The sequence below is a fragment of the Harpegnathos saltator genome, unplaced genomic scaffold (genome assembly GCF_003227715.2).
Source record: "Harpegnathos saltator strain DR-91 unplaced genomic scaffold, Hsal_v8.6 scaffold220, whole genome shotgun sequence".
NCBI lineage: Eukaryota > Metazoa > Arthropoda > Insecta > Hymenoptera > Formicidae > Harpegnathos > Harpegnathos saltator.
In genome coordinates this window covers 374,081-386,120 of record NW_020230007.1, presented here as the reverse complement: position 1 = coordinate 386,120, position 12,040 = coordinate 374,081, and the positions used below count along the sequence as shown (strand labels likewise).

The window sequence follows — 12,040 nt, the reverse complement described above, 5'->3', positions numbered from 1 at the left end:
TGTGTGTGCGCGATACTTCTTGTCGCGCGGGCGACCACGACGGCGATCTACCGGGTGTGTCGTCGGCTGGCGCGACACCAGAGTTTCGAAACGTTGCGACGCCACCACGGGCGAAAAGTTCGGCGCATTCGGCGTCGCGACCGCATTCCGCTCGCGCGCGCGCCGCGGCGATGGCGATTCACCACGAGTCTCGTCGGCCTCGGATGTACCACCGTCGAACAATTCGACACGGCCGTGAGATGCCTCGCGCGTATTGTGGTCACGTTGTAATAAATTCAAGAAAAGTTCCACTGATAATCGATTGAACGGAAGGCAGCGCGAGGGACCTGCAAAAGCCTGCACACGCGAGACTCATAACGCAATAATCGAAAAATCCGACGACGACACGTCTGAGTCTGAATTGACACGTCGCTGTTTGAATTCTTACAGATTCCGGAAGTCATTTGCACTTCTATTATCAGGGGTAACGGGAAGTATTTTCGTTTTTCCGTGTTCCTCGCTTCGGCTCAAACGCTGCCATTTTCTAAGAGTAAGTTCGATTTTAATGAGAGTTGTTGACATAAGGCAAGTCCGGGATAGATATGATCAATTGCTATAATTTTGTCGATATACGCTAGACGTCAGCGCTGATCGGTATGTTTCATCCTGACGCTCAGAAACACTGCTGTTGTGAGTAAATAAATGTTTTATGTTTCTATTAACCTCCAAAATGTTTCACACGTCGGAATAATACCTTGCGAATACGGTTTATTTTGAGTCACAGCATCAGACCTGAGCTTAAACGACTGAAATACATTGTATCTAACCGAAAAAGTAATTACCATTAGAGATGACGTATGCCCAACCATCCTTCGACATATGACCATCTATCCCTTAGAGAATGCTTTTGATACTTCGTTATTATTGCCGTCCCATGAATTTTCTTCCGTACCTTGAACATTGTCTTCTACTGAATGTGTTAATATGTTGCTGACCGTTTATTCCATTAATACAGATGAGTTATTTGCAATTAAAAAAACTATGTCCATCTATCCCGGACTTACCCTGTGCAATAAAGAAATGTTGTTAACTAACCTGGAATTTAAATTAATGCTGAATCAAAATTAAGAACCCGCTGGCACAACCACGGAAATTGAAGGCTTTGAAATACGAAAGACCTCCCGGCACCCCTAATATTGTCCAGAACTTTGCAAGAACTCGGATATCGATATCGTGTGTCTCATCGTTCGATTTATTTCGCACAGTGGGATCTGTGCAACGGGTTTTTGCAGGTACCTCGTGCTCTTCGCATCAGTCGATCGTGCTATGATTGATTGCCAAATGTATTTTCGAGGTCGCCCGCGCGTGTACGTACAACGAAGCGAGGAAGAAGGCAAGCCGAGGGTTAGCCGCTTTTTCCACGGCGCGGCAGCTCGCGGGTACAACTGCGGGAGCGCGATGAATAATTCCAAGACGTAATTCAATGGTCGCCCGTTTCGGCGACGAGGGGTCAGGCCGGCGGTCGGGCGACAGGTGCGAGTGGCAGTCGACAGGTGACAATGAGCGCGGTCCACCAGCGGGATAGAACGCGCTGTAATTACCCCAAGAACATTTCCGTCCGATCTAACGGTCGCCACCATGTATCCGGGGTTCCGGGGGGACAACCGCGCGTTTCCCTGCGCCATTGTCGGCCGGCTTCGGCCGACATTGGATACTCGAAAATACGTGCAACAAGCATCATGCAACACAATCGTCAGCTTTGAGACACGGACAATTGAAAATCGGTGTTGCAAGTGGTGTCGAGTCGCGGAAGGATGATATCGAAAAAGACGAGTTTCCTCGGAAACTCGCAGCCGGGCAAGTTTCGACGCACCGACAGAGTTCCGTGTGCGATAACAACGAAAATAATCCCCCGACATTTTGCCAAGTTGCGCATCTCGATATAATTAAGTCTCGCGTTATTTTCGGATCAAGGAAGCGTCGATTTAAAATTACCACCGACCGACCACCGAGGCTTCCTCCTCGAAATGGCGCACCGCGAGAGAAGTGTTCGCTCTGTTTGCGAGATCACAAGCGGTCGGTGAAAGGAAAAATGAAAAGAAACGAAGCTTCGAGGACACTCGACGAAATGCAAAAAGAAGGGAGAAGGGCCAAAAATAATTACAATCAGGGCGAAGGCATCTTTGCAGCAGCTCGTTAACGACACGGTAACGTCCGCGTCTCTCTCTCTCTCTCTCTCTCTCTCTCAAACCTCTCGGTTAAGACAAACAAAAGCAAAAAGAGAAAAAAATATAAAAGAAAGAAATACGTCGAAATGACGATGACAACCTCGATCTTTCTTCTTGTCTCGGCGGTAGCACCAGCTGGACCACCACACCCCGTGCACCTCTCCGCTCCGGAGGCAACGAGACGTTCCGTACGGCACGCTCGGCGCGGCCTCGCAGCCTACTTTTAACGCATAGCGATCTCCGTCGACGACGCGCGCGCGGGCGTCCGGCTAGCGTGAAGATCCTACAATTCCATCCAGCAGAACACAATCCCGTTTCGCGCGTCCCGATCCGCCCATGAGAGGCAGGCTCGGCGGATTCGCGGCTGCTCGCCGCGCGGCGATTCGACGCCGCGACGACGACGCCGATTATTGCGAATACCTATGCCGCGCCGTCGCCGGCGGCGCGGCCTAGTTTTACCGCCGGGTCTAATGTTTATTTATCGAGTTTACGGTTCATCCTCTTTCCGGCCCAGTTATTGCGCCGCTGCGCGCCGCGCCGTACGCCGCGCGTAGCGAGAGAATACCAATCTCGGGAATATTGCGACGCACGGCTCGTTAACGTGTACACGCGAAGCACACAGGCGAGCGGGCGGCGGATTCGAAGGGGTCGGGGGCCGAGGGTGAGACGCGGCGCGCGGAATTAATTACGAGCGCGCTCGCGAAACCGGCACACAGAGGAGAGCGTCGATGCGCGATCAGCTCGCCGGCATCATCCGTGACCGCGCGGCGATTCGCCGCGCTCCGGGGGGACGAAACGGCCGAAACGTTGCGTCAGTCGCTCTCTCGGCGGGTATACGGAGATATTGCCGTCGTGTTTTGATAAACGCCACATAGAGTTTAGCGACCCGGCTCTGCTGCTGCTGCTGCTGCTGCTGCTGCTGCTGCTGCGTCGTCGTCGTCATTGTCGTTGCGACACTCGCCGAGAAATCACCCGACCGTGTTGTAGCGCGCGCTTCACGTGTGGGCCGAGAGACTTATCGAGGGCCGCGCTCGCAATCGCGCGCGATTTGTGTTTCGTCACGTGCACGACCCACTTGCAAGGCACGAAATGCAAGCCGGAACGGAAGATCGGTCTGGAACGGCGCGCGGTTTCCAAGCGCCCCGCGCCGCGGCGCGGCGGAGGTGTCACGGCGTTATGAGCCGACGAGTAAATCACCGGCCGAACTTTTACCGTTTCAGCAACGACCACGCCACGGCCGCGACGCGACTCGCGCAACTTCGGAATTATTCCGGGCCGAGTTACGCCTCGCCGGCGATTTCGAATTGTCTCTTTGAATTTTTCATCGCCACGCTCTCTCTCTCTCTCTCCCTCTGGCGAGAGAGGTCCGGCTGAGAAACGAGCCGAGTCTCGCCGAGAGAGACTTGTCTCGGGGTTGCGCGGGCTAAAAAAGTTGGGTTAAATTAACGCGACAAAGTGGACGAACCGAAGGCGCTCGCGGAGGAAACGGGATCCTTGGTCCTCGGGACCGGCCTCCGAGAAAAGTCCGCTTCTTTCCAGCCAAAGCGCGCTCGGCTCGTTGACTCAACCAAACTCTTTTTCCCCCTCCCGCCCGTGCGGAAGTTTCAACCGGCAAGAGTTTGGACTGAAAGATTGACGAAACACCGAGGCGTAGCGGTGTGTACGATATGGAAGTTCTTTCTCGACTGTCGTAAGATCGATCTAAGCTCCGCACAACGCGCGAGTAATTCCTGCCTCCGGTTGGAAGGTTAAGCAAATCAGCCCACCCCAATAATGCGCCGGGTCAGCTTTACGTTCGCCTGAACGAACGAAATCTTGCGCGGGCAGACACGAGGCAGGGGGCTCGATGTGGAACATCAACATTTCGCCGAGGAGAAAATTCAAGCGGTTGCAGTCAGCCTTGGGAATTGAGTTCGTTTAACTCGAGTGCTTTCGATAGATTTCCTTTTTCCTTTCGTACGGCGCACGAGCATCACTAGCGAAAAAGATTACGCCATCCGGCGCTTTTCACCGACCGATTTCCTTCCTCGTGCGTTGCACAATCGAATCGACGAAATTTCGAAAGAGACCGGCCGCGAGCGACGAGCGCCGCTGTTAAAAACTACACACTACGTCTGTGTGTGTGTGTGTGTGTGTGTGTGTGTGTGTGTGACGATGCAGACGCTAAAAGCGCGCAAAATAGACATATTCTATCTTTATCCGCGGCGGAGTGCCTGCCAATAAATTCGCACGTTGGGGGAGGGGAGGGGAGGGGGGGAGGGGTATATTTTCGTCCCGCGATTTTTACATCGCATCTGGTCATTCGCGTAACATCGCGAGAAACATCGAATGAAAACGACACTCTCGTACGTAACTCGACTCCCACTCGAGCCCTGAGACGAGTCGTAATTTCGTTTCGAGTTGAAAAAAGGGAGAGAGTATATTTTCCGAAATCGCCGGGGCATGAAAATTGCAGGGACGAAGCGCCGCTTGTTTTTCTAAATATCGGCGATTATTCGGCTGAAAGTATAACTTCGACCCTAATTCTCGGAGATGCTCGGCGAAGCGCGCGCTAAAATCAATGCCGGGTGGCTCGAATGTGGCACGTGGTATTATAACGTGTGCTCAGTTCCGCCCGAGGAAACAGCGCGGCTTTGCGCGAATTTTAATGCCTCCGCGGGGCAGCGGCGGCGGCAGTCCTCATTTTACGCTTTGTCGATAAAATTTAATTAGGCGATTTCTTTCACGCCCAGCGGAAGCTTCTGAGTAGCGCGAGCGCGCGCTCGCGAGGCGCGTTAGATATACGATATCAATTATTATCCTCCGACAGCTATATGAAACGCGAAACGCGCTCGTTAACGCGCCGTTAGTCATTCGATACAAATTTCGCGAGAGTCGTCCGCGGAGATCTCCGAAAAAAGAGAAGAAAAATGTGCGATGATAAACCGGACATTGATGTTTCATCCAGCCGACATTGAAGATCCCTCGAAGAGGAGAAACGCGAACTCACACGGCTGGGACACGCAAGCCGAGGAAACGCCAAGTTTTCGCGTTTTCGTCAGAGAGGAGATTACTTATCGGTATCGCAATGTAATATGCGTCGTTTATCAGAACGCGAGAACACAGGGAAGAGACGCGAGCAAAGAGAACGAAAAAAAGAAAAAAAGAAAAAAGAAAGAGAAAAAGAAAGAAACAGAACAGACGGGCACTTTTTTGATCCATTGGACGAGCGAAGGATAACAAGGTTCAAACGCCTGCCACGTACCGAGTCGCGTCGCGTCGCGTCGCGTCGCGTGAAACCTGTTCGATCCAAGTGCTCATTTGTCACTCAGTTTTAGATCCGCGGGTCGGTTCTTTGTTCGACGCCATATGGAATACGAGGCAACAACGCGAGCGCGAGCGTGTATACATATTATGAAAACCAGAAATCCGTGTAGCACAGAAGAACCGTTAACGCGCGCCGAGCGAGCTGCACCGCGCGCGCTCTCGCGCACGTACGTCCGCGCGAGCAGACGTGTGAGAGCGCGAACGTGCGTGTGTGTGTGTGTGGGGGCGCGCGCGCGCACACACACACACACACACACACACGCTTCTCCTCAATTATCCATTACTACTACGCGCGCGTACTCGCCTCGCGAACACGTTCTTTTTATTAACGGCAACTACGATGCACGTACGATGCACCTGCGATGACTAACAGTAACACATGGACGGAGGGGGCGGCGGAGGGGCGCGGAGGAGGAAGAGAGAGAGAGAGAGAGAGAGAGAGGAGAACGCGATCTACGCGATTCGGAACAATCGCGAGTCGCTCTACCGGTTCGTTGCGCGAGTCCTCTCTGCCGGCGCGATCCCACAAACGCCACGGCCGATTACGGTAAGACACATTTAGCGACCGCTTTCGACCGTCCCCCTCCCTCCCTCCCTCCCTCTCTCTCTCTCTCTTTCTCTTCCTTGCCGACGAGAACGCACGCCGCGACCTGCTAATTGCAAGCCGCGCGTCTCTTTGCTATATAATATATAATCAAGCGAAGAGACGCGAGGGGAAGAACGGGAAAAATGCTCCCGGCACCGTGTCCTTTCGACTTCCTGCAACGACAACGCAACGCGCACGGGACATTTGCCAGGATTTTCCCAGAGTACATTCCGACTGGAACCGCCAAATTTGTCCCGAGATTCATTACCGTTGGTACTCGCGCTTCTTTCCGGCGGGTAACCAGAAAGATATTTTATAGCATCGAACAAACAGAGAGTCTCGCTCTCGCACCAAATTATTTCTCTATCAATTATCGTGTGTATACAATACAGAATGAAAATATGAAAAAAGAAAAAAAAAGAGAAGAGAGTAAAATTTTGATGGAAAATGAAGACCAGAAAAGATATCGAGCAGGCTCTAGGCTCCGTCAGAGTCGCGTACTTGAAACTTCGGAAATCCGACCGGGCCCCAATTAGATCTGGAAAGAAATGAGGGAGCTTTCGCGGAAAAAACGAAATGCTTTTCCCTAATTACGAAGAGAAGAGAGAGAGAGAGAGAGAGAGAGAGAGAGAGAGGGAGAGAGAGTAGCGAAACGTGCGTGGAAAACGGCCGGCGATCGATGGCGTGATCCTAAGTCTCGTTCGCTCGCACACGCGAAGGTCACGTTACCTACTCGACTTGCGGATCGAAGTAGTCGTGTTTAGCGCGTTGAATTCGCGCTAATAAACACACGGAGTCCCGGCCGTTCGCTAGCTCTCTCGAGAGCTCTCATCCGGTGTGTACGTGTACGTGTGTGCGTGTGCGTGTGTGTGTGTGTGCGCGCGCGCGTGTGTATGTGCCTACGACTTTTATTATTATTATTATTACGATACGATCTCGCTACACCGGCCGATCCTTCCAACGTCGTCTCTCTCTTTACCTGACTTGCCCATCGGCGGCTGTCCCAGCCTGCTGAACCACCTGAAGAACCTCCTGGCCGTGGTGGCCGCCGGCGGCCTGCACCCGTCCAATATCACCACGCCGTTGTTATTGTTGTTATTGTTGTTGTTGGACCCCCCGCGATCCGGCGGTGCCGTTCTGCTGTACGGCGACATCCAGGCCGTCGTCGTGCTCTGTATGGTGGCACCCTTGACGGTGGTGATGGAACTGGTTATCTTGGCCGGGTGGGGCACCCAGTCCTCCGAAGCGACCGGCATTTGTCTCGTCTTCTCGTCGGACGAGTCGAAGACGAAGCCGCAGAATACGAAGGTCATTCAAAGGCTTGCGCCTTGCGCACCGTGACAGACAGCCCGACTTGGATCCGCGGGTGTGTTCCGAACCCGCCGCCCCTTTCAAGCCTCACCACTCCTCGACGAAGCCGAGGAGAAGCGACTTCCTGTGACCGACACTTAACGGCCGATCGAGCGTTTTATCTGTCAGCACTTTGAAGCAACGTCGTCCACGTCGCGCGCATCTACGCGTCGCGCGACGCTCGGGCGATCGAACAGTCCGGCTTCTCGATCGGACGACTCGTCCCGTCGTGGACTTCAAAGACTTCCCAAGCTCGTCGGCAGGCGATTTTCGACGCTGATGTATCGGGGGGCGGGGGGCGGGGGGAGAGAAAGAGGGAGATATCGAGCGCAACCGAGGGCAGATATTCTTCCGATAGACTTCCTTCGGCTTCCAAGCGAAATGTGCTCACGCCGCGAATCGCTATCGCCGACTGACCAATCATTCGACTTATTGTCTGCTCGTAGTAGACCTCTGTGCTTTCCTTATCAGCGGTTACCACGACGACGACGGTGGCCAAAAGTTATCGCCGTTGCGCGCGTCACTAGGTCTTACGTAAGGACGGACACTCTAATTGATTCGCGCGCTGCCTTCACCACGTGCTCTTCCTTCAACTTGTTGCACGTCCGGACTCTCTCTCTCTCTCTCTCTCTCTCTCTCTCTGTCTGTGTTCCGGGACTCGTGTCGGGGGTCTCTTATCCGCCGAGTAGACCCCTCTCCCCCGTTATTTTTTCCCGTGGGAAGCCTCGTCTCGGGCTGAACTCGTTAGAATAATCGCGCCGCGATCGTCGTAAAGGTTATCGGACGCCGGCTAATGGCTAATCCGCTATTTGGTAAGTTACAAGGTACTCCGTTTCCAGTGTTGCAGCCTTACTAAATAATACTAGACACTCCTCATCGTCAGACTTCTCCCCGCGACACACGTCTCGGCCTGCCGGACACTCGTCTACGCGTGACGTGACCACAACGACGACGACGACGACGACGAGGACGACGACGACGACGACGACGAGGACGACGATGAAGACGAGATCGACGACGGTGACGTTTTGCCGCACGCTACACAACGCTCGACACTTCGAGGTCGAGGTTAGGTATATATTTTTCTCTCTCTCTCTCTCTCTCTCTCTCTCTCTCTCACTCTCTCTCTCTCTCTCCCTCTCTCTTTCTTCTTTCTCTATCTCCGCCGGTCGTGCTCGGTCGGTCACGTAGCTCCCTCATTACTCGCGCATCGCCGGAGAACTATCATCGCCGTGCACAGTTCATTCGCCCTGAACGCGCGGTCAGCAGACGACTCCAGAATGCCGACGAGTTCCCGACGACGGAGACGGTTATAAGACGTTGCTCGCGCGTAACAAAAGGAGCCTGTTTTCCGCAGAAGAGGACGAAGGACGAGCGAGCCACCAGGCGAGGGCCGTCGCCGGGACCTCCTCGCCGTGCGGCGTCGTTCTCGAAGCTCTCGAAGCGAGAACAGTCGCGTCACGTCACGTCACGTCACGTCACTGCTATTACCCTTAGCACTCGCGAAGCACGAATTTAACCCATCCTGAGGGGCAACCGGATGCGAGAGGAGCAGCACCGATTGCGCAATCCGCGAGAAGAACGTTTTCCGTCGCGTATTCCACTGGATGCTCGGCTCACACTCGCTCGCTCGCAGGACTCGCGGGAGGATCGCACCACGACGAAGCACGTCCACGAGGACGAAGGAGACGACCGGAATCGCTCGCTCGCTCGCTCGCTCACTTCTCGCTCGAGGACTCGCGATAGACTCGCGTAGCTGTGCCGTGGCTCCGGCCAAGCGCCGCTTCTCTCGGCACTACTATAACGTACCACCTCGCCGCTTCGTCGTGCCTCTCTTCCACCACTTTGCCGGGCCGATCGCGCGCGCGTTGCCAGTGTGCGTGCCGAGGCTGCTGTTGCTGCTGCTGCTGCTGCTGTTGTTGCCGTTGCTCCCCACTTACTTTCTTGCTCCGCTCCGCTCAGCTCCGCGGCACGCACACCCGCGCGCGCTCGGCCACTTACCACCACCACCACCACCGCCGCCACCACCACTGGTACCAGTACGACACACACACACACACACACATATATACACGGTACTACCACCTGCGCGACCGTACACGCACACCAGCTTATGTGCTCGAGACTGCCTAAAGGCCGTGTCGCGTGGTCGAGTTGGCGACTCTCGAGACGAGAGAGACCAGACGCGACTGTGTCTAGATTACGTACGTCTTCGGCGGGGATGTCGCAACTTGTCACGTGTGGGAGGAAGGGGTCGGGAAAATTATAAAAAAATTACAAACTGGAAAAAAAAAAAAAACTCGGAGATCCATTAGTCGGACGAGCGGCTTTACGCGGGTAACGCGGGATAAGCAGAGTTTCGGACACGAAGAGAGACAATCGTGCGGCTCCCTCGCTTTTCCCGTGGAATCCCTCGATCGAGCGCGCACTTCCTCGGCGCTTTGCCGCCGCCGCCGCGTCGCAATCTTGAGCTCCGACGAGCGCAGTGTAAAACGGGCTTTAAACGTTTCTTTATCCTACCGCCGCGCGCTTCCCTGTCGCCATCCCTACCCGGCCTCTATCCTCGTCCCTCTTTCTCTCTCTCTCTCTCTCTCCGCCTTCCTAAGCCGGTCTATCGTGAGCACGCGGACGCACACACACACACACACACCTGAGCGCGCCTATTATTCCCCCACCCACCCACCCACACACACACATGTGCGGCGCATCTATACGTCGACGGCCGCAATGTCGGACTGGCCGGGTCGTCAGGTCGGCAGGTTGGCACGCTCGTCGACCGTGGGCCCCTTTTTGGACCCACGGACGAGCCGAGAACCTTCCCGCTTTCGTAACGTGAACGAGAAATAGAGACTTCGGAGATGAGAGGAAAATACGGACGGCCGCGCAGCTGCGTTGCGGAGAAACGGGGCCTTCTCGCTGCTCGTTCGCCTACACTCTTTCCTTTTTCTCGAGTGACTCGGTGAATTGATTCTCAGGGTCCGCGAGAAGGCCATCCCGACACTGGACGCGTCGCGAGACGGCGCGACAGACGATATCCGCGATGAGTGTCCGCTTGACGTCGGTACACGCGCGGTATTATGCGCGAGGCGTAGGCGGTGCACCGCGAATGTACATGCGAGTGTGTGTGTGTGTGTGTGTGTGCATCGACAAAGACAGGAGAGGAAGGGGGGAGAGCGGGTCCACCGACACTGCTATCTCACCGTGACTGACGGAGAGCTGTGCTGCTCTCTCGCACGCGACGTACGCGCGCGCGCGCGCGCATGTGTGTGTGCGCGTGTGTGTCTGTGTGTGTGTGTGCACCGACTCCGGTGCATCCCCACCCTGTGGTGCACCTAAGGTGTTCCTCATAGTACCTGCATACCGCGATCACGCGGTTCCGCCGCGCCACGTTTGAAAGTTCCTATGAGTTCCCTCGAGTTCCCAGCACGCAGCAAATGTGTGTGGGCGACTCGACCCGACCGTGAAAGTTTTCCGTCACTCGGAAAACTCGGGTATTTCGGAGATACAATCGTAACAATGAAAACTAAAACGAAAGAGCCGCGAAAAGCGTTCGCGACAACAATTTCGACAAATCTCGATCGATGTACTTTTCGAGTAAAAAAAAAAAAACAAAGAAAATCAATCCCTATTTTAAAATATCGCGCGAATTACGCGTGTCTCTCTGCTTGCTGAAGCTCGCGAGATTATATCTCAGTCCAATTCCCCCGAGTCTCAGTCCGTGCTCATGCGGACAACTTGCTCGAGAACAAAACGGAGGGAGGACGAGGGGAAGCCGATAGTATAAATGCCTCTCCATCGGTCGGAGATGGAAATGTGATTTGTATTCAACGAGTCGGCATTATCGACCTTTATTACATCTTCGATATTTGCTATCCAATTTATGAGGTCCAATTTATCGGCGCCCTATGAGCGTGACGTTCACGCGCGTTGCCCATGTCCGCGTTCGCAGAACCGGTCAATTGATTCGCTGATAAGTCTAAACAGCGATTCGACATGTGCGATCGATAGGTGATCGCTCGGGGAACGTACGACTGCTGGTTGCTAACCGAAATACGAGGGAAAACGCGGAATGGAGCAGCGCTCGCGGAACGAGAAGCGGAAAAAGGGAAAGACCGAGATCGACAGGTAGATAACAGGGACGCAATAGAAGGGAATTTATCGCATGCTCCGAAACGAAAAATCCTAGGAGAGAAAAAGAGGAGGAGAGAAAGAGAGAAGGGTAGGAAAAAAAAAATACGAGAAAGAGAGACGATATACCAAATATGCGCGGCACACATCTGGATAAGCGCGTCATATAAAACTATAAACTTCCAAAGTTTATTAACACAGCGGCGTTACATAAATTATATTCCGCTGAAGCAACTGTTACCGCACGATAGATGGAGCGATAAAGAAGAAGAGAAACCGAAAAGCGAGCGAGGGACAAGGGGAGGGGGAGACAACTGTCGAGGGTTTTCATCATTACCAAGGGGTGGTAATGATTCTTTTTTCCTGCCTGTCGGGGCCAGACGGGGGCCACACGGGCGAACATCGCATTCGCGTTGGAAATGGAAAGTCGAGGCAATTATTATTCGGCCGAGCGGCGTAACCG

The 12,040-nt window shown here is 54.1% G+C and overlaps 1 protein-coding gene across 2 annotated transcripts in view; it reads right to left on the bottom strand.

Annotated features, from left to right (window-relative positions):
- trc (Serine/threonine-protein kinase tricornered) overlaps nucleotides 1-12,040 on the bottom strand; it is a 144,774-nt gene that overhangs the window by 103,285 nt on the left and 29,449 nt on the right. Inside the window, exon 1 of one of the 2 annotated variants that reach the window (XM_019841907.2) lies at nucleotides 7,079-9,329. The exons of the other annotated variant lie outside the window; for it this stretch is intronic. Within the exon in view, the coding sequence (XP_019697466.1) occupies nucleotides 7,079-7,412 (334 nt within the window). The 5' untranslated portion in view covers nucleotides 7,413-9,329. Of the gene's footprint in view, nucleotides 1-7,078; nucleotides 9,330-12,040 lie in introns of those variants that run through there. 2 annotated transcript variants of the gene reach the window in all.